The 24,155-nt window shown below is 31.1% G+C and overlaps 1 protein-coding gene across 1 annotated transcript in view; it reads left to right on the plus strand.

The window, feature by feature from the left end:
* LOC130444311 (uncharacterized) overlaps positions 1–22,831 on the plus strand; it is a 41,894-nt gene extending 19,063 nt beyond the window's left edge. The window contains exons 12-19 of the mRNA XM_056779389.1: positions 6,838–7,098; positions 10,128–10,319; positions 11,220–11,438; positions 11,862–12,038; positions 12,943–13,344; positions 13,752–14,040; positions 14,116–14,359; positions 16,740–22,831. Of these exons, the coding sequence (XP_056635367.1) occupies positions 6,838–7,098; positions 10,128–10,319; positions 11,220–11,438; positions 11,862–12,038; positions 12,943–13,344; positions 13,752–14,040; positions 14,116–14,359; positions 16,740–17,025 (2,070 nt within the window). The 3' untranslated portion in view covers positions 17,026–22,831. The remainder of the gene's footprint in view (positions 1–6,837; positions 7,099–10,127; positions 10,320–11,219; positions 11,439–11,861; positions 12,039–12,942; positions 13,345–13,751; positions 14,041–14,115; positions 14,360–16,739) is intronic.
* Positions 22,832–24,155: the final 1,324 nt, after the last annotated feature.

Here is a 24,155-nt window from a genome sequence, read left to right on the forward strand (position 1 = left end):
TTTTTATCTCTTTTGGTGTTTGGAGTAACCATCTCAATTGGACGATCAGAAAGTTTACCATCGTCTGTACGACCACGTTTAAATTCAGCAAACCAATAACAAATAGTTCTTTTAGATGGAGCAGATTCGGGATAACACTTTTGAAGCAAATGCTGAGCTTCTACAGTATGTTTTCTTTTTTTTTTAACAGTAATTATAAATTAACACACGAAATTTGTTTTGAAAATAACAAAATAGCTAACAACCTAAATGGTTGTCACTTTTTTCTGACTAATTGAAATGTCATGAAACGTAGTCTTTTGAAAGCTGGTACTTCATAAACGTCATAGTATTTGACAATAGCAGCGCCATCTGTGTGTCAGTCACAAGACTTATTAAGTGATGATATATTTAAGAAAAAAGTTGTTGAGATGGAAACGATAAACAAGAAATCAAAAATTATATTATTTTGTAATTTCTAAATAATGACAAACTAAACATCTTAATTTAGTGCACTATAATATAATATAATATACATTCGTAAGTAAACAAATCAAGTCACACTCTCGCGGTCACAGGTCACTCTTTTTTTGATTTTAGCATCTCAAAACCATTAATCTTAGATTTATAATGAGTGGTCTTTGTTGTTATTGTTATTTTTTTGGTGAAAAAAAATATCAAATGAAAAGGAATCCTTAACAATTAAAAAGGGGATATAATTAACAGTAGAGAAAATACAAAGTTACATTCGTGAACATAATAATTTATTTGAAATCAAGCAATATTTAATGCTCCCTCCTATGGCCCTAATAACAGTTTTTCATGGATGAATAAGTTTCTTTGCGCTTGTTCTATGCTATCTTCATTCCCATTCTTCAGTGACCGCCGTTTTCAGGTCCAATTTCGTGGCTTGTGCAGGATCTTTGCCCGAGCTTTTCTCTTAAGTTCATCCTATAAATATTCAATTGGAGGACTTTAGCCAATTTCGAATTGTATTATATAGACAGGTATTGTCATGCATCAGGATTAAGTTTTCGCCGATGAAACTGGTGTAGAAAACGACGTGAATCTTTATCCAGATCTTCTGTGGAATCGTCCTCTTTAACCAAGCAGGCACACTCTGCTTTCGTCTGAGAAGATAACGGAGTTCCATTGTTCGTAAGTCCAATGAAAGTGTTCTTTGGCATCGTATACGAACAACTCTGTGAGCTGGGGTTAATTTGGTGAGAGTAGCTGGCCTTTTTGGCTCAAAGCTAGCCCCCTTAAGAGCAGCTACTCCTCGCGTGTCTCTGAATACCAGTAAGTGCCCGATTTCTCAGCGATGTGTTGACAATGACATCTCTCTCGAATGTGCGCATTTTTCTTCCGGAACCGCGTCTTCGATGAAAGTTACTGGTCTCTTGGCAACAATGGTAAACTCTGGAAACAGTAGAGTAGCAGCGGTCTGTCCACTACCCGCTGTATCTGGCCTTGTCGCAATAGTGTGACCGCTTGAGTGTTTATTGTCAGGTAGGATTCTTGTTTGTTGTTAACAAAAATGTGTATCCGTTGACGTTTGATGGCTAAGAGATAGTAGTGGCTCAGGTAGATAACCTTTTATATGGGTCATTTACCCTTAATTATCTCTATTTGAAACGAACATAAAAAGGTTGATTAGCGATCATAACATATTATTGGAAAGGAACTATTAGTTTTAAGAAAAATATAATTTCATGTCCAGTTTTTTTTGACAGATATTTGTGATTGCAGGGATGTCGCTTGAATCGATTTTTATGCGAGTGTATTTTCTTCGAAAATATCTTTGAAAAATCTATATGTGTCATTTACGATTTTGCTATATTGTTATCGCTTATTTTTTAAGACGTTCTGTACGTACAACATAAAGTTATTAAATAAAAATAGATAAAACGGATAATTTACTTATTACATAATTATAGACTTACCAATTTGTAGGTTTTCAAAACACAATACATATAACACTAAAAAATGGTCATGTCATTAACAAAATAATATAAAATAAAATTTGTAGTTTACCATTGAATTTTTATCTGAAAAGTCGAACTCTCCCTTATACATCCCATCTACTTTTTCTAAAAATATAGTAACAATCAATTATCTCAAATATAAAATGATTAAAAACGGAATAGGTTTAAATAAATCAAGCTTATGTAAAATAAAAAATATATCGGCAATCCATAATTCATTCATTAAGTGGTGGTCTACCAATTTACTCATTGAAATCCTATTCTCAAGACTATTTTAGACACATACAGGGTGTCCCACGACTAGTGAAAACTATCTGTATATGGCAAAATACTTATAGTAAAATCATAAAAATTACTACGTATAGGTTTTCGTATACGATTTTTTTAACTAAAATATCTTCAAAGATGGCCGGTTTTCGGTAGAACCGTGTAAATTTGTTATTTCAAATGGAACTTTTTATCAGATTTGTTCGAAAAATGCATACTTTTTGAGTTATTATTTTTTTTGTAAAAAATTTGACCGTTACAGACCTTTAAATTATTTTTTTACGAGGATACCCTTAAAGATATGAAAATGATTTCTATTTGGCTGCTTTTAGCAAGGTCAGATTTATTTGAATGTATGTTGAAAAATTTTTCAATTTATACAGGGTGTTTATAAAAAGTGTTTAAAGTTTAACTTTATAAATATCAAATTTCTTTATTTTTTCAAATAAAACCACCCGCTTTTTTCTATTTTAATGTATTCAGGGGTAAAAAATAAATATATAAATATACTTTCGTATACCTAAACCTTACCGTTATCCAGATATTAAATGCTTTCTGTAAATTTTTAGAAATGCAGGTGTTGTCTAAATTTTATTTTGTCCCGTTGATACTAGCACTAAGAAATAAAAAAGTATTTTCCTTTATCTTGTCAAGGTCTGTAAGAAAATCAAATCAAATTATATTTACTAATCCTATTCCACTTTAATCATTTCCGAGATATTTGAGTTTCTTAAATTTAATAAATAGCAGCAAATAAAGTACATGTTCTTGTAACAACTTTGTCACATTCCCCATGTATTAAAAGCAAATTCACATAATCTTCGTTATTTAATTATAGAACGAGGCATTTTGACGATTTTCGAAAATATCAACAATTGACTAATGACAGTTAAATAAGTATCATACATTACAAAGCCTACTAAAATTATACATAAAATATTAAAACTTGTTAACTAATACAATAATATCAAATAACTCGGAAACAACTAAAAGTTGGCCCAGGATTAGTAAATACAATTTGATTTGATTTTTTTTTACAGACCTTGACAAGATAAAGAAAAATACTTTTTTATTTCTTAGTGCTTAATGAAATTAAAATTTAGTTTTGATTTTTATATAATTTGATGCTTAGTTTTTGACGACAGAATAAATTTCAACCTTTCACAGGATTCCATTTTTAAAACTTACCAGGAGCTACTCCCTGCTTATTTATGCAAGTATTTCTAATTAATTTTTTGGTAGCCTCAATTTGTTTTTCGGTCATCTGAAAATTAGTGTCAATAGACATCTCTTTTTCTAGAATAAAATTTTAAAACATAAAAGACACACAATAAAAACCAAATGTATCACATTCTGATAACCGAAAGGTTTAGGAACTGAGTCACAAATGTCGCCACCTATATGGATGCGGATATAAGATCGGACCATAACCCAGTAGTCACCGACATAAAAATTAACCTTAAAAAATAACAGTAAACCAAATCTCATATATTCTGTAAATGCAATATGACATGAAATAGTACTGAATATAAATATAGATACATGGACAGAGCGTTACCGGTCAACTGAACCCGGAGCTGAAGTCTGGACACTGAATGCCGCCACAGTTAACCGTATAGAAGTATTTGAAATGGCATGAAACGGTCTTAAACAGGGCTTTTGAACTTTTGACAACATTTAAATGCCGGAAACTAGCATACCTCGCTTCAGAGGAAACTCTCCCAGCCAAAAAAATGTATTATTTGCGTAAATTCAGAAATTGCATGTAATAGCATGAAATTTTCTATCGAATACACTTTAGGCAAACCATTTCATACCATGAGAGAAACATTTATCAGTTTTTTAATAATAATTAATTAATTAAACATTTTTCCGGCTTTGCAAATCCACGCAAAACTCGCGTTTTTAATTCTTATAGTTTTGAACTATCAATTTTCATATAAAAAATACATGCACGGTATGAGGGGACTTTTCAAATTGACAGCTCCTGGACTATCAATTTGGCATTCCGTGTGACCTACCATATCAAAGTGAGAACAGGTGGGCTGATGATATCAGCCCCATTTAAAATAAATCAGATCATTTACAAAAGAAAATTTATTAAAATTGTTCTGATACTCGAAAATAAAAAGCAAAGTAAGAAAAAGGAAAAAACAATTTAAGGACTTCATGTCGTAATAATAGTAACTGAGAATTTTTTTGGTATTATGCAATGTAAGGCAAATCTTTATCGATGTATCAACTAGAAGTAGATAATTTTGTATCTTTAAGAATAATTGATGATCTATAAAATTTATATACAAATACTTACAATTGCCAGGACATTTTCGTATATATGAAATAAACATAAAAGGAGAAAAATATTCTTCATACTTGTCTTATCTTGTAAACACAAGAAAAATCTAAATGGTTTGTTCTTTATAAAACGTTTTATAGTGAAGAATATATTTTTAACTAATAATATATTATTACTAATTTTTCATATCACATACATGCAATCTATGAATTAAAATTAGAAAATTGAAGGTTTAAAAAAATTCAATATTTTGTTATATATACAGGACGTCCTCAAAAAGATATCTGGAAATATTTTCAGTTTAACAAACGATGTAGTTGAAAATTAACAAAATAAATATTTCATATAGATTGACTGTTTAGAGGAATAATTTATTATAGGTTACGATCTATATTTAACTGATGACATCAGCAGTTTTTTTCTATAATCAAAATGTATCTCAATGTTGCTATGGTTGCCACTTAAGTTTTGAGATAGACAAATAACCTAACCTAACCTAACCAAATGATTGGATTTGGTTTTATTGTTCATCAAAATATTATATATTATTTACTTTGGGGTATATAAATATATTCAAAATGTATGAACTAGTGTTATTATGAAGATACAATTTTCCTTTACATTTCTGTACCTAAATGTTCACAATGTACGTGTTCAACTTTATGATTATCAGCATCCATTATTTGGATTATTTTTGAACTTCAATAATACCAAGATTCACTCGAAAATTTATATTTTCAAAACATTAGAAATAGAAATGTTGTTTTCAGAAAAAATAGGCCCGCAATAAAATTTCCTAAGATATGACAATACGGCGTAAATTAAACGAAGATATAACTGTTTACAAGTTTCTGTCAGAATTTCAATATTCTGTATTAACTTTCTAAAGTTTCTTGTTTGTTCATATACTTCAATGCCATATATCTCCAATTCCACATTGTTTTCTTTAGCTCAATACATTTTTGCATGCGTTTGAAGCATTTATTCCATTCCGATTTCCAAAACATGTGATTTGAAAGCATCAACCACTTCTTTAGGTGTAGGAAAACGTTGACCTCGCAATTTATTTTTATTTGCGGAAATAAGAAATAATCATTCGTGCCAAACTAGCACTGTACAGCGGATGATCCATTAATTCGATGTTTTCACCGTTCAACATGTTTTTGTTTGAACTGAGAGCTTGTAGTGGAGAATGACCCATACAGTCGATTACTGTTTAGTTTCGAGTTCATATGCATCGGTATATAAGATCGTCACCTGTCACGATCTTATAGACGTCTTTTGAAGCATCGCGATTTATTTTTTCTGAATCTGAATCTCACGGTATGTCACATGACGATCTTGGAATATCAGTTTAAGCACAGCATGAATGCTTTCTGGCACAACAGCCGATTTTGGACGACCTTCACGAAATTCATCCTGTAGCGAAGAGTTACATTAAATTACTATTATGATGAAAATGACTATTTATAAGCCTTCATTCTTGTCTAGTACACACTGTGGAAACAGAGAGAAGAAAAGTAATTATATATTATTGAAATTATTTGAAGGTGGTCACTTTGAATGATTACTTTAATAACATAAAGCAGCGTTCATCACAAAGTAGATAATTATCGTCGATAGCATAAAAAATAAAAAATTATGAAAAAGCATATTTTTAACTCATACTGACCCAAGTTTGCTGTTGAGTAAGTTTCGGGAAAAATCAAAAAATCTTAAAAGTCATACTATCAATCGGATCATTTTTTAACTTTAATATGTAGATTCTGTATTTACATTATGACAAAAAATTGATCTGTTAAACACAAGACTACGATATACGAGGATATATTGAAAAATTCTTAGCCTACAAACAAAGTCTCATTGTCAAAATATTTTATTACTCAACATATTTTCCTCTTAATTGGATAAAATTATTACAGCGAACCTGCAGCTCTCTCTCTCTCTCTCTCTCTCTCTAGACCTTAAAAAAATGTTTCTTCTTGCTCTGCAAACCAGACATCCACAGCTTTCATTACCTTCTCGTTGGAAGAAAATTTACCACCTTTTACTTGATGATGGCTCGATACTGCAATTTTTCGATTTTCGCAATTTCAGTGGACATCTTTTTTCTTTTAATTTATTGCGTAACTCTGGTTTTCTTTTTTGACGTCAAACTTTACACTGACACTTTTAATAAGTTATTGTTCGTGGTTATGGTAACGCAATATTTTGTTTATGGATGGAACTGGTATAGGCTAACTAGATATCAATACATCCTCGTATAACATAAAACTGTGATTCAATGTTTTTATATTATTATTGTTCCAGGTGTATTCTTGGGGGTCCAATACATACGGACAATTAGGATTAGGTTACTCGGTTCAAGAAAGTCCATATCCTCAAATGATAACCAGTCTTTCTTCTTGCAAAATTATAGATATTTGCGCTGGACAATACCATAGTGTAGCGTTGACTTCAGCTGGTAAGGTTTATACATGGGGTTGGGGAATTCATGGACAACTTGGGCATGGAAACTGTGATAACGAATTTATGCCAAAACTATTAGACTTTCCAGAACCCATTAAACAGGTAAAAAAAGTTCACTGTTCTATGAAGAAGGGAATAATTATTAGAGTGTAGTGTGGAGTGGTATATCAAGAAGATATACCAATAAATTTTCTTTTGGTTAATGATAGAAATTAGGCAATTAACTATATATTAACTTTTTGTACAACAAGACAACGCTAGTGTCTTTAAGAAGATGTAGTTGTAGCAAAATGAATAACTATCCTTTTTCTTTGGATCTACCTTTTAAGTACAATCCTATAGATAATTCTTTTGAGTACAAATTGAAAAATTACATGGAAGCATTTTTAACTAGAAAAACGCGGTCTTGAAAATAGTTTTGGGGCCATGGTAATGAGAATGAAGGTCAGGTATTGAACATACAGAATTTAGGGTGATATCAATTTTAAGTACTTACATACAATTTAAATTCAAAGTTTTACCATTTAAAATGCATATTAAAAAAGTAATTCAAATCAGTTTGATGGATCTTGTGGGGAATTTTATGCTCTCCGAAATCGATTCAGAGTTTTTTGTGTAAATCGCACTGGTTCACCAATATCTAAAGCGATTTCGAATTCCCCACAAGGTCCATCAAACTGATTTACATTATTTTAAAAAGTATTAGAAATTTGCAAATAAAAATGTTTTTTGTATTTTGTAATTTTTTTATATATAGATTAATATTTTGCTTGAGTACCGAAAAAAAGTTTTTTTAGATTAATATTTTTTTCGGAAATGAATCACCCTAAATTACACGTGCTTGAACGTTTCACTTCTTAAACCTTTTTATATATATTTCGTAATGTTGTGTCTTGATTTTTTCTTATAAAATCAGTTCAAACTTTTAATATAAAAACCAATTATCACGAAACACACAGATGCTTTAATATAATTGTGAAAGTAAAATATTTATTTTCCAATTGAACATTAGTCCTCTCCTTCTTTCTTCTTTGTTAATAACGTCTATTTCTTTTTCGATATCTTCCCTCATCTTGGCTTTAGATTGTCACTCCACCTCTTTCGTAGTCGACCTCTACTCCATGTTCCAATTGGAGATTCATCCCTTGCTATTTTTATCAGTCATTCGAATTGTATGTTGGCTCCATGTTTGTTTACGCTATGATACCCATTCGTTACATAATCGTGTGATGTTTACGCTTCTTTCGCGGACTAATAGTGTTTTTTCCGACGTCCGCCTGACAATTTTCATTTCTGTGGTCTCCAAGAGTTTTCTCTTTTTTGTTTCTTGTCATGTTTCTGATCTATAGGTCATTATGTGTCTGATTAACGCTTTGTAAAAGCGCGCCTTTGTTCCTTGTCTTGGATGTTTGTTCCACCATAATACGTTCAGCATAACAAATTTCATAACCTTTCTCTAGTCACACCTTTTTTTATGATTTCAACCATTATTATATTGAATAAGACGAGACTAAGCGAGTTTCCTTGTCTGATACCGCTGTTGACTGGTATGGGTTTTTATTGTTTACCATTAATGCGAACCTAAACTTGATTGTCGATTATATGTTTTCGGTGGTCTGGATTATAATGATAGTTATGTATCTATTGTACAATAGGTGAATAATCTCTTACACTTTAATACGATCAATGGCTTTTGTGAGGTCAATAAAGAAATGCTGGTTTGTTATATTCTATGAATTTCTCAACCAGTTGTCGTAGGATAAATACTGCATCTATGCAGGAACTTCCTGATCTGAATCTGAGTTTTTGTAACGAGTTTCAATGTTGTATCCAACAAATTAATCCACCTGTAGTTGACCAGATCTTGTTTATATCATTTTTCAAACATGTTCGCCATCTATCTGGTATTTTGCAATGTAGCAGAATGTTGGGCACCGTACTTCAGCAGTTCATTATAGACTCCATCATGTATTCAGGTCTTGGTATCCTTATTAAATGGTGACTTCCACGTTATTCCTTATGTGCAGTGTGTTGGTTGTGTTAGTGTTACTTTCTCCTTCCAATAGCTCTATTAGGTAGTCTACCCATTTGTCTTCTGATATTTGACTTGATTCGCAAAGTTGTTATTTCTTGCCTTTGTCCTATCACTCTTCATATTGTTTTTGAATGCTGTAGAAGTCTACTTCCAATTTTTTCGATGTTCACTTTTTATTGCTTAACTACTAAGTTAGTCTCGTTTCTAATTAATCAATTTGTATTTGTTGTAAGCTCGTGGTATTTGTAACGTTCCATACGCTAACAAAGCTTCTTGTTTTTGCTTACATTTGTCTTTAATTTCTCGAGTTGTATTAATGTTTTTGTTGTTTATTACGACTATGTGTGTGCCTATCGCCTTTTTAGCAGCTTCTTCTGTGTTTTTTCTGATTTTGTCCAAGCTCTCGATTACATCTTCCTCTGCGTTCATTGGTCTTTCTTTTTTCCCTAGTCTTTTTTTTATATAAATCCTTTGTGTCACAGGAAATCTATCGTCACGTGCTAACACAGGGTAAGTCAAAAATGAGAATTTTTCAGGAGAGCAAAAAAACTGTCATTGTTTGTATATCGCGAAAATTATACATATATTTTTTTTTTCGAAATTCATAAACATAGATCGCTTTCAAGATGTTTGTGTCAGTTATCTAGAGTTGTCTATCGAATGAACACAAAAAATCAAAAAGACATTTTTTGGACTTATGAGGTGTTAGAACTTAAGCAACACTATGTTCTTTTTTTTTCATTGTTATTTTTACCGGTTCCTTTCTCGGTGACATTTGTATTCGTATTTTCGCAAATACAAGACTGTGACTATGTGTGAATTAAATTATTCTTTTAAATATCTACATAATAATTTCTGACTTTGTATTGTTACAATTAATGTTTAACTAATATAGAAAATAATAGCAAAAAAAACTCATCACCTTTTCTTGAGTTTTCTTCTAAAAGAAAGTTTACATTTCATAAATGTCCAATATTTGTTTTATATAACTATGTTGTTAAAGAATTAGCATCCTTTTTCTCGTTTTTCTTATCCAACCTAACCTAACCCATCCAACATTTTCGTAATAATTGTAAATTTAAAATTTGTATTTTAGGTATCAGCTGGCCACGCACATACGCTTATTTTAGGTTGTGATGGTAAATTATATGGTTTTGGTTCCAATGTTTTTGGTCAGCTAGAAGGTAGTAATATAGAAGCAAGCAAATCTGTGAAACCGGTCATGATAATAGTACCTTCTGATAGTAATACGCCTATTGAAAAAGTTGCTACCGCTTATTTTCACAACGTGAGTATATTTTTTAATAAGTATAGTTTCCGAATTAAATGAATTGAACATTCAGTCAAAAATTAATGACTTTGATAAGAACCAAGTGTGTTTACATTATGAATAAATTGAAAGCTTCATATACCTTCTGTTTCTAAGAATGCTAAATGGTTATTAAAACGTGCACGATGAAGAAGCAAAAAATTTATCATATAATTTGTTATTTATTTGGTATACTTACTTCCTTATCCGCAACCTCTTCTACTATGGGTGTAAAGGTGATATTTCCGGATAATACTATCTTGTACAGTCTTTTCTTTCTTCTTTCCAGTTTTTTACAATTCCAGTTTCGGTTTCCGATATCACTTTTAACTGTTCAGTCCTCCTTTATTCTCACTATGTGCCCAAACGATCTCAATTGTTGTTGTTCGATTTTTTGCACTGTACTCACTACATTTAATACACGTCTAATTATGTCGTTCCTCACTTTATTGAATCTTTTCACCCCAGCTTTTTTCTCAGTACCTTCATTTCACATGTTATTTTTTGCTTTAATTTGTTATTATGCCTTTTTTGTTTAAGAATACCTGTATAAGGGCTACATATGTAGATATTTTCATATTGGTCTTACAATTGTCCCTAGATACTTCAGCCTGTTAACGCTGTTCTTGTATTTGCAGTTATTTTTTTTATTTGTTTGATATCTTTATTATATCCGTCTTTTGTATGTTTATCTGCTTCATTTCTTCTCTCCACCTTTCTATTTCATTTTGTAGCTTTTCTTTTGCGCTAGCGAATATTAGTAGGTCGTCCGCATAATAAATAAAATGGTTTCACTTAAAATCACATGTTTTTCCTGAGATAAACTTGTCGTCTTGGATCTTTAAAATGTGAAATCGCATTACTCTTATTTCGTTCTAGATTGCTGTACTTAGTAATCAAGAAGTTCATACATGGGGAGCTAGTCCACAAGAAGTACGAATATTCCAGTCAAAAAACAATCAGAAACAAAATTGCGGCTCTTTCAAATCTTCTGATTCGTGGAAAGCCAGTACACACATATTTACAGGTTTTAACAAGAAGCCCATCGAGCAAGTTGATGTCGGATATAGGCACACTGTAGTTCTACATAATGGCAAGGTGATATCTTTACTATTTACATAATTGTTCTAATAAATGAGGTATTCATATTCATCGTACAATATATATAAACATTATTTATTCTTATACATGTGATACTTATTCTTAAATCCTAATGTGGTGCTTAAGGTAGGTAGGAAAGAAAATAACACCATAAATATTCTATCTTTACTCACTTGTATACGTTTGTTTTTTGATCATATATTAGAAATATTGTTAAACCTATTGTTAAATTCTAAACTAACTTGTTAGAGTGAACACAGTAATTTTTCTTAAATTAAATAATAATAATTACATTTTACATGCACTAGCATTAATTGTATGGGTGTTGCACTAATAATTTGTCATTATTTTAATTACTAATAGACTATGGAATAAAAATGTCCTCTCCACAGCTTTTTCACGAAATATCAACTATTGTAGATTCTATGGACTAAAAGTAGAGAAGAAGAATTATGTGTTCCAAAACTTGAACAACAAGAAGGCATGAATAGTCTCTTTTCTCAGAGATTTTTACATGTATCATGTGGTTTAGAGTATACAATGGCCATAGATCACACTGGAAAACTTTTGGCTTGGGGTAGTCAGTCGATGGCACAGGTAAATTAAAGCATAGTTAATTGTGTTTTGTGGTGATGATATTTTTTGTGATTGTTTTGTGTGTTGATTTCTCAAGCTGGGCTTTGGTCCCTCTTATATACATATCTTCCACTGTCTTTTGTCTATTGCCATTCTCATCAATTCGTCCAAAGCATATCTTCCTGTTGTCTCCTATTCCTCTATTTTATGTGTCCACTTCATTCTTGGTCTTCCCCCTCGTTTATTAATAAAGATTTCAGCCTCCATTATTATTTTCATTAATCTATTTGTCTTTATCACAATATCTAATAATTCAGCTATTTTATTTTAATTATCTTTTTGTTGATGTCTTTTATAGGTTCCATGTTCCTATATCCAATTGTTGTACTACAATGTTAATATTGTCTTTTTATGCTCTTGACTATCTTTTTATGGTAAGTATAAAAAGCAGTGAGCTTGAACTGCCCACTTGCTCTATTTTTCTTTCCACTATAAACACTTCAGATATTGCCTGCATATTTTCTTTCTTACCCTCACTATTCTTATTTCTGCTTATTATATTATTCATTATCTGTTTAGGTATTTTCATCCATCTGGTATTGTCCATATGTCTTTTCGAATGAATCACTCAATGGCTGGTTTGAAATCAGTAATACTAGTAACATTTGTTCCCCTTCCTCTATTAGGTGTCTTAAGTTTTCTTAAGAAGTGCATTAGTCGTTTTTTCAAAAATTTTGTTACTTGTGCTAAAGAAATTGTCCTGTATTTATCGGATTAAATTTGTTCCCCTTTTTTCATGTATAGTTCCTATCCATTATTTTGTTTTAATTTCAGATATTTGGTCTATTTTTCAATATTTTCTAGCTACAAATATTTTTTTTTGTTTGTCCAAAATATTTTGTTGTGATATCAATTTAAATTCCAGACAATTTTGGGAAAACCTATGGACGATGATAACAGAAAACTTGAGAGTAAAGTAATATTTTTCAAAAATACTAGAAGAGTACTGAAATTTCCAAATCAAGGACAAAGCAACACCGAAAATTTACCCATAGAAATACCTGGTCTTCCATCTATGGCGATAACGTTTAATCCCAGTGACCAGAAACTTCTATTTTCTAAGAATTATTCTCCTTACGGTATACATAAAATTGAAAACAACGAATTACCTCTAGAACAAAATAGTTCATCATCATTGGACAGCATATATGAAGCTCCCAAATTTAAATTAGGTCAAAAAACACTTCACTATGTTTTAGAAACTTATCATGGGTTTTATGATACAGATAATATATTGTCTAAGTGTCTTGAAGTTCATAATTATCAGGTAAGGACAGTTTTTTTATTATGAAATGAAAAAACAGAACAAGAAACAATCTGGCAATGTCTTTCAGGGCATGTTTACTCTAAAAATAGTACCACTAGATTCAAATATTTTAGCAAAAAATGACGATTGCAGGAAGGAGAAAAGTTTTGTTCTTATAGTTCTAGAATGCATAGTAATTATAAGCTGGTGTTTGTTGGAACCTTAGAGGTGAAAATAGAATTTTAAATTTTAAAAACAGCTCTTATAAGGGGCACAATAAAGTGTACTGCAATGTAATATTTAATTGCACATTCCAAAATAACATTCTATTCTGATACCATCAACATGTTCTCAATCATGAAATTTCGTTTTGTATAAGTTTGTCTTGCCAGTATTCAACAATGCAAAAATGTATGAAATTGTTTCAGGCAGCAGCAAAAATAGCAATATTAGATGGTCATTTTGGTGACAGCCTCGGTTTCCAATTAGTAGCTTTCAAAAGATATTTGGAACAGTTGCATCTGGATTTAAATGTTATTCAAAATAAAAAGAATCCAACAGATACTAAAGATTACATTGAATTAATAGTAAGAAATATACAGGATGATTTTAATGAGAAAAATTTGGTTTATTCTAACAATTCACCGGCGCATATCTTAAGCACTAGTTCATCTTTAGATAGTATTCGCCAATGGGGTGATGATTTAGAACACCAAGGTATTTATGACACCGAATATCTAACTGCAAATTTTGTATGTCAAACTTTTCCCCATTTTATTGTTTTATCTTTAGGTGGCAGAGAAAGCCCATGTGAAATACCTGAAGTTGGAGATATTAGACAGAATATCTCGCATTATGTACAATCATTAGCTAATAAAGATAATTCACCACCAATTTCTAGTGTATCGAAAATGGTATCAGAAATTGATAATGTGCAAATTAAGATGAAACAGGCTGACGTCGAATTTCAAATTAAAGATAAAAATGTTAAAGAAATTATTGATGCAGCTTCATATTTGGTTGAGTTTTACATTAGGTACGTTAAGATTTATGGATTAATATAATAGAATTATTTACTAGAACCATTATTGATTTATGAAAAATTCAGTCTTATATCATAAAATTGAATGTGACTTAATAAATCAGTACTAATATACTGCTTATTCAAATCAAAATAATTCATAATATACCATCTTAGATGCTAAAAAATAATACATAAATACAATCTATCAATTTTCGCGTTTATTTTTAACATAAAAATTTTCAACCTCCAGTTAGGGGAACCCCCTAGTGCAAAAGCATACATCGGCGTAGGGTAGATTTTGCTTTTTGAGGTATTCTCTACATGCTGCCAACATTTCATTAAAAACGATGTAGGTTTATGGAAATCGGGGGTGAAAACCTTGGTTTCCGGGACTATTAGTAGAAGTAGCCAAAGAATTTGTGAAATATAAGATGTAACTAAAAATTCGAGAACGTTATTAATTGTGAAATTTTAGGAAATATATAATGATGTAAACAGGAGATTTCTAGTTACTGAAAAATATGTTCAATTTTACCGAATGTACAAGGCCTTTCGTCCAGCAGCAGCCGTCTGTTTTATGCATATAACTATGGAAAATGTATCAATCCGGTTGTGGGTAAAAAATAGTTAAACAAGGTTCGCGAAACAGTGGCTAATTTTCTTCAACTTGAAAATGTACATTTCGAAGATCGTCTGCTATACGTTTAGTAGAATCTGGGGGAGACTTGATTGCACTAAAGAAGGGTATGGTGATGAATTGCTAGCGCACAGGACAAAAATAGCTTATAAAATGTTTAGAACGTGTGGTCGTGCACAAATAACATAGAGTTTAGAACCAAGTAAATCAACGGGGGCTGTGACGGCAGGAAGAAATATAATTTCAACACAAACAAATTCGACTGCTCTACCGAATAGTTTAATGAACGTGTCATTCTTGCATTGTCCATTTATAGTAATATAAAGTAATTTCATAAAAAGTGACATAGTGTCGAGATAAAATGTCAAATTTTTTTCTACTGTCGGGACAAACTAGAATTATTATAAGATATTTCTGAATATTCGGTAGCACAGTCCAATGTAAAAGATTCCAAGATCAACTAATAAAAATTGATAAAATCAAATAAAAAATATCCATTGGACGGAATTGTGAATTTAAATCAAGACTCTCCTAACTTTGAAGCCTTTTGGGCCAGAATAATTTTTTCGGTATGCTCCAAGGGCCAAAACAATTTTAAAAAAACGTCTGTACAGCATGGCACCAAACAAGAAACACAACACTGTTTCGGATATGTTATGTATGTATTTAGATATTTAAACTTATATAATACGTTATCCAAATATTTCACTAAATTGAAATCGAAAACACCAAAAAAACAAAAGAAGTAATATATATCAAGTGCCTTGTACTAATTGTGACGCTGTCTATATAGGGCAGACCTCACAATATTTAGAAAATAGACTAAGAGGTCATCAATACGATAAAAAAAATAAAACTGCGTGAACAAATCATGAAATATCAAAAAAGCATTAATTGAATTATAAAGATTCAAAAATTCTTGGAACAGAATCTAATACACGAAAAAGAGAATGTTTAGAAATGGTTCACATTCATAAAAACGAAAAAGCTAAATAATTTAAGTAAAATTTATAGCTCTATTTTGTAAATTCTAATAAAACTACATATAATTTGATGATTAAGTACTGCTACATCTTTGAAATGTAAGGACTAAGTAAAAATTCATTTTTCTTATTATAAAATTTTCTATTTTGATTTAATTCTTATTTTGATGTTTATGATCTATTAATCAATATAAATACGCAAATTGTGAGTGTCAATATCATATTTTGATAAAGACTTAAAGAAAAGCCGAAACGTCATATGCTATCTTTCCTCCAAAAATTATTAAAAAAAAACTAATTTTAAAACAAAAGAGACCTAGAATCAAAAACATTTAGATGCATTAATATTTAGAAATATAATAGAAAGTAATACTAGACTGCGCTTTAAATAAAATTCGAAATATTAGAATGAGATAAGAAGAAAGTTATGATAGAGCTATCTCTTTCAAGTGTTCCTTTTAATTTCTTGTATCGTTCTCCTACCAGCGTTATATTTCTCTATTTCCTTATCTCATTTCACCGATCACCGCATATTAAAACAAATATAACAGCTCTACCTTCAACCAGAGGCTGTTTATTTCTAAAATTTGCACAACTTTTCAATATAGAAATTATATATACAGCAGTCTAGAATTACGAGTACTATGTCTATGTTTGGAAATGCAAAGCTGCGCACAATTTCGGGGCTAAACTGAAACAACGTTAAGCGGGGTCTTACTGAAATTTTAAATACATTGTTAAAAAAATTTATTAATTTGTTTATTTTTTGCAGAAAAATCTATATTTCAGAAAATCACATCTTGATGCAGAACATTTTGTTAAAATGTATAGAATTTTGGCTTTCTAATAATCTACCTGTGCCAGTTCTAGAAAGTATCCTGCTGAAAAATATGGACAAATACTTCTATCCGTTGTCAATTCTCCTTTTCTGTAAAAATTTTTGCAATCAGGACGAAGACGACGTAAAACATACTTCTTCGGGCTTTTTGAAAGAATTCTCGACCAAGTTTTGCCTTCAGCTATGTTCGATGGTATTAGAAAACGTCGACAAGGTTTAATCATTAGTATGTTACAATGTTAAATATTATTTTTTATTAGAGAGTTTTTTAATGTTAAGTCAGGATGGTTTAAAGAACCTTTAAATTAAACGAATTTTTATTTTTTTTCGGAAAATAGAAACCACCGATATTTAAACCATCTTGAACATAAACTAGTCAATATATGTTTCCATAGATCTCACTAATTTCGATTTTAAATTGGCATTTTTTTTACTTGTTTTATTTTCTCTGACTAGGTCTTAATTTTGTAGCGTTGTTATTAAAAGTAGACACCTTGTTGTTCCAGAATTAAAATTAAGTAGTAGAGAGAAAGTATGAAAAACCCATTCCAGAATATATATATATATATATATATATATATATATATATGAATTGTAAAGAAATCTGCAAGCTGTATCATGAGTAGTTTTTTATTGGGAACGTGGCAAGGAAACACCAAAGTGGACTAACTTCAATATATTTTCCGAGCTTTCGAATATTTATGTATTCATCATCTGGGAAATAATTAATTAAGATTTCCGGGGATTTTGATGTTATTAAAGCTTGTAAAAATTTTTAAACTCATGGAATTCAATATATATATTTATATATATATATATATATATATATATATATATATATATATATATATATATATATATATATATATATATATATACCAAATTGGACTAACTTTAATATATTTCAAATACATAAGTATTCGAAAGCACGGAAAATATATTAAAGTTAGTCCACTTTGGTGTTTCGTTCCCACATTCCCAATAAGAAACCGCTCATAATATAGCTGGCAAAGACTTTTACCACCTTCGACAATTCCTCCAAAGTTTTTCTATTTTTTTTTGTCCTCTGTATTTGGCTTAAGCATTTCTTTCTTGTCATTCCCTTTTTATAGTGTGTTATCATATTGATGGTATTTTAATCTATTTTCTAAATACTGCGATGCCTGTTGGATGTATAGACAACGTCACTTCTTTTGTTTTCGGGTGTTTTAGAAAAATATTTTATGTTTTGTTTCTTTATTAATTATAGAATCTGTTTATCCTTTTCTTGCATTTTTCTTCTCTATTCAAAAAGACAAAATCTGAAAACCACAATTATTCAAGTGATGTAATAAATATCTAGAAAGTATCCCTTATGCTGGAAACTACTTGTGTGTATTACAATTTCGTTGATAACTCATCTGATTATCCTTTTCAGTAGCTACATCGACGGTGCGTATAGATAAAGATACTTTGCAAAAGTTAATTAGAATCACATTTTTCCGCATTTAAGACTAGAGCCACAACAGGGTCATGAATTCAGTTATTTGCAGTTCTATTGCAATGCAAAAGTTTTTTATTTCATCATTATTTATTTTTGTTCTAAAAATCACAAAACCACTTGAGGTGAATTGATAAGAATAAATGAAAAATAAAATAATGGTTGCATTAAGCAAATGAAACTGTTGTACAAATCTAGCGAAATTGTTCGGTGAAAGATATGTTACAAATTCAACACGTTCTGGAGCGGACGCCATGTTTCCCATGTTTCGGAGCGGTATTAATTTGTGTTAGATAGCGGTAGCGGAAGAGAAATTTATTAAGTACATAAATAATTTGTGTTGAAATATAAAGACAGTTTTTATATGCATATAAAAATTGGATATGTGATGAATACACCTCGTAATTCTTTGAAAAGTAACTAGACAAAGTACCTCTACATTTAACACTTGTCAAGTTCAATGAAAGCATCCGTAGGTTTTGAAAATATATCTGTCATAAACAAACACGACAAAGAAAATAAAAAAGAGTTGACAGCGAACGCTCAACAACGCATCAACCGGCAGGTAGCACTACGCTACGTCCGCTGAATGCAACCATTCATTCCGCATTCATCGGACTTAGCGCTACTGCTACCTACCGGAAGGGATAGTGATCTGGAACGTGTTCAACTTTCGATGACTAGCCGTTTTGACTTATTTAAGTTGTTAATTTTTGATATGTGTTTTTTATATTTTTGTTTAGTGTATTCAAACGAAATTATTTTTATTAAACTTAACAAGTGTTCATTATTTGGTGGTGCTTTGTCTATTTTGTTTTTAAGAATTACGATGTGTATCCAGCATTTACTAACTTTTATATGTATATAAAAACGGATATTATAATTCAAAACTAAATTACACGATTAAATATGCAATTAAATCATCTCATTCTCTTGACCGAATTTAATAATTTTTCTTCTAAGAACTTAACGATCACAGAACACAGTTGATTTAACAAATTTCTTGTTTTGTTTTGTCTCAGTTTTTGTTCACTTTTCTCACATTTCAGCTCCGCTACCGTTACCTAGAACAAATTAAAAGCGCTTCGAAACATGGTGTCCGATCCAGAACGTATTGAGATGGTAGCGTATGTGTCTCAGAACTACTCTGCTAGGGTTGTACAACAGTTGCACTGTTATTACATTGTTGGTATTCAATTGAATCCTCCTAATATAATAGGTAGAATGAATATGACAGAAACTATTTTTAGAACTTTTTATTTTAAGCTACTGTATGTAACTTTTATACTTTTTCTTTCACGCTTATATTAAAATTATAAAAAATAATTAGGGAAATCTTCAGCACAAATAACTTACATAATCATTTTTTTTTTCAAATGAAATACCTGTCAATTTCTCAAAATTTTAATCATTGAATGTATGTCTACTTTAGTTGTAATAAATATTATTTAAGAATATATTTTCTTATTTAAAAAATGTCGGAACTACGTGAAAATGTCAAGTTTTGAAAATTAATATTGAATGTCTTTAATAGATATTGCTTGGGATTTCCTCATCCTACTACAATGCCGCTAGCAGTTTTCCAAAATTTTATAAAATATTTTACTTCTATTAACATACGAATTTGTGTATTCCAATGAAACAGTATTATTTCAATAAATAAATCTATAAAATATATTCTTGAATAATGAAACACAAAATATTTCAATTAAATGCATTTTATGGGTACTGAACACACAGTTTATTACCACTATGTCGACACTCACAATTATACTTTCTAATCCTTCCATAGGTTGTTGGTTCATATCCAACTCGAAGGACTGGACAGTGTTATTGTGTAATTTTGAGTGATCTTATAAGGGTAGTATGAATATCACTAACTGTTTCAAAAATAACAAGTAAGCATTTCATGGACTTTATACTTAACAATATTTTCGGTACAGTATTGGTTTAGTACTAACAGAAACATATCAACTAAATTTATATCCCAAATTAAACAATTTGTATAAGTAACCTTGACTATTAAGTCATTACTGACTGTCAATCGCACATAACTAAAATTTATACATAAACGAAGATAATACATTTGGGATATACATTTATGATGATATTTACTCCAAATTTAAAGTTACTTGTGTTCAATCATATCCGAAAATAATTTAAAATTGAATACTTTATATAAATATGTAGAATGTTTCTAAAATAACTTTTCATCTAGACAATTTTGCAAATAACTTATGATGGATATTTTGAGAAACACGATAGCCCTTAATATAAACTAAATATTCCTTCTAGATAAATTGTTAAGGTACATATACAAGAGATCATGCACTCTCCGCATAACGAAACATATGGGCACAAATATAAATGTAGCACTCTCGACATGAATATTTGTTGCTTTGTAGTATGTAGTGTTTAGAAATATTTACATTTCGTTAGTTAGATATGAGTTTTTGACAATTAAGTGTTTAAAAACAACGTTTAAGTATCAATAACATTAGAGTATTTTGTAGACTCGTTTTGGCTTTACAGCCACTCTGCACCTATACCTTAAAGATATTTTATAAAAGACTCTCAATCTTATTATTCTGCTTCTAAAACACGTAGACTCCTCCCAAAGGTTTTTGTGTCCCACTTCCCAAGGAATTAGTACTACTCCTTCGAGGTACTTAAGCCTTTTATCGAAATGGACAGGATATTCGCAGAGTAGATCCGCCACTGTTTCCATGGCTTGCTCGCAGAATCTGCAGTTGTCGTCCTCTGCCTTGACTATCGTCTTAAAGTTGTATTTGACAGGGTAATAACCTGTCAAAAGACCGACCACCAGTTTCATGTCGTTTCTAGTCACCACGAGAAATTCTCCAGACTTCTTAGCTGATATGCTTATTTTGGATTATCTCAGACCTAGATTTTTTCTCCGGTAAGATTCCATCTGTGTTTTATCTATCCAATCTGTCCGTTATTGATTTGGCATCTCATACAAGAGCGGATCCAGCTTTGGCGCCAGAAGGAGGTCACATAGTCGTGGTCAAATCAAGAACTTATAAATTAATTTTGATAATAATAGATAAAAGTAAAACGTAGATATTTTATCAATGTACGTAAATACTGCACTTAAAAATATTTATTCTTTATTGTACACCTGAAAAACTTAACACACAATAACTTGTACATATACACGTACATATTGCCATCTTTTCTTGAAGATATCCGCAAAAGTGTAGAGGTAGAAACAGACAAAATACATGGGTACGTTTTTATAAACGTGCCAGTCCGATTATGCGATCTTCAACCATTGAAGATCTTAGCCACGAATAAATTCTGCGCAACGTAGAGATGCTGCTTCCTGGTATCACCTGGTGGCCATATTAAGGTTACTTTTTTGTTAGCTAATGCTTTTAGAGTTTGATTACACTCCCACACTAGATTGGACGTGCATTCAATAGCTTTTAGAACCTTTAAGATCGCTTGGCTATCTGAGAGAATGTGAATGTGCTTTTTAAAGAGGTTTCTATTCAAACACTCCTTAGCACATTTGTTCATTCCTAGCAGCTCTATCTGAAAAACTGGTGAGTGATATTCCTAGAGTCATTATTGGCAATCGTTAATTACCACTTCTAATGGGATATTTTTGTCCAACATGCTATTCATTTGTCTCATTGGTTTGTCCCTGCCTTCTATCTTTATCATAATTCTTAAGCGACCTGTCAGATTTTCTGGCTTTAGTTTTACTGAACGCCTCTTTCTTCACTTTAAGTTGAAGAGGAGGTAGGTTCAGTAACGCCTCTAAGGCTGTGATGGAGCAGGTCGAAATTGCTCCTGTGAGAACTAGACAGATTAGCCTTAGTGATCTTGTTCAGTTTTTCTCTGAGCTGTTGTTTGTTCGGTTAACAAGCACTGCGTATGTAATCATGGATTTGTTGACTGGTATATTCAGTATACCATCTTGTCTTGTCTTGCCAACAAGCTTGCAACAAGTCCATACAGCCGCAGTGGATTTTGAAATTACCTTGTCTAAGTGATTTTTTCAAGTAAGTATTTTATCCAGGATGATATTAACAAGTATGAAACTCCTAAAAAAATTTGAATGTCATATATTTATTTCTATATTTCGCTCTAGAATTTTCTGGTTCTCATCTCAACTCCTTGTCTCAAACATACTGATCTCCAAACCAAAGCTGTAATCAATTCACTTTCAGTACTGTTGCTCCATAAATATGTATTTTCTTCAACTCAATCAAGTAATATCACCAGGATGATGGTGCATGAAATATATTATAAATTATTTTCGGATGATGTACAAACACTCTTAATATTGAATAATTCATGCGAGTATAATTCCAAATTTTAGCACTGCGTTAGGTTTAAATGTGTGATGTTTTTTAGCTATATTTATCAAATCTTTTTAATAGAATTAAAGAGGTTTATTTTGGTGAACATTTTATGTTTGATATTAAGTTTGTACCTGCTGTATTGTTATTTAAATTAAGTACTATACACAAATTGGATAGTTGTATTTTTAAAAATAAAAATTATATACTCAAAGTATAAGTGTTAAAACTCACTGACAAGATTCTCTACGCTTCATTATCATTAAGCAAAAATATTTTTCAAAGGAATATTGTCGATACTACCTAATTGGTAGGAGTAAATGTATCTTCTTGTTAACAAGAGTCTGACGGAATACAACATGAATATCAAGATGTGGATAAGATACTTTTTTAAAACGCCCCCACACACAGTGGGGCGAAATCTCAAAAAGCTGACCAAAACTAGAAAAAAGTTTTCTTTTATTATCTGTTATAAATTGGTAAGTGATTTCTAGTGAGATTGAATCAGACAATAATAGGATCCCAACTGGAGAGTACCAATGTGAAAGGATCTTCCGAAAAAAGATATGACTGATTGTTTCGAGGAGAGAAACGGTCCCTCGTTTTCAAAAACGCACAAAAGTTTTTAATTAAACAAAATAGAAACATCATCTAAAAGGTAAGTAGAATATTATAAAGTTAATTTAGTTACTATTTTAATCAAACATTCATTTTAGATAATCTTATATTATAATAGTTTTTGAGTTCAAAAAATTTTTGTTACAATGTAAGTATCTAAAATGTTCCGCTATGAAACGATGGTTGGTGACAAATTGAAGTGTAAGAAATTAACAAATTATTCGAGCCTAATATGATAAAAATGGTTAATTATACTCTTGCTCAAATTTTTTGTGAATTTTGATAAATTTGACATTTATTTCGTAATCGAAAACCTTTAAACTTCATGGTATTATGAAGTATAGGCTTAAATGCGAGGAGATGGTTATTAGGGGTCAAATAGGGTAAGTAACTGTAACTCAAATTGTACCGGGTGTCCCAAAAAAATTTATAACAAAAGTGACCTCCAGAAAAACCTGGAAATTATTTACAGAGTTGTAGGTCCACCGCTAGAGGGCGACACACTGGGGTCGTTCGCGACCGGGCCTTATACTTTTCAAATTTCCCCCCACTTAATGTTCGGAAACCGGGTCCGTGGTTCCATCTAGTTATAGTTTGAGAGTAGCTCTTTCACTTAGTATAGTTTCCAGTGAGTCAAGTGCGTCAGTCGGTCTGTGACACCTGAGTGAATTGGAGCGGGGTCATCAACGACCCCAGAGTGTCGGCTACGGCTGAAATTGAATTTTTTCCTTAATTTTTGTTTCGCGTTGTTTAGAGCTCCTGAGCGTCGTTCTGGTTAATACTATAGATATATAATACGCTTAGTAGGGAAGATTAGAAAGAAGGGCAGTGCAGGTAGCGGGAGTATACAAGCGCCTGAAAGGAAGAGCGAGCGAGCGAGCGACAAGTAATAAAAGAGAAAGCGAGATTGTGAGAGTAGAG

Source organism: Diorhabda sublineata, chromosome 5, assembly GCF_026230105.1.
Source record: "Diorhabda sublineata isolate icDioSubl1.1 chromosome 5, icDioSubl1.1, whole genome shotgun sequence".
Taxonomy (NCBI): Eukaryota; Metazoa; Arthropoda; class Insecta; order Coleoptera; family Chrysomelidae; genus Diorhabda; species Diorhabda sublineata.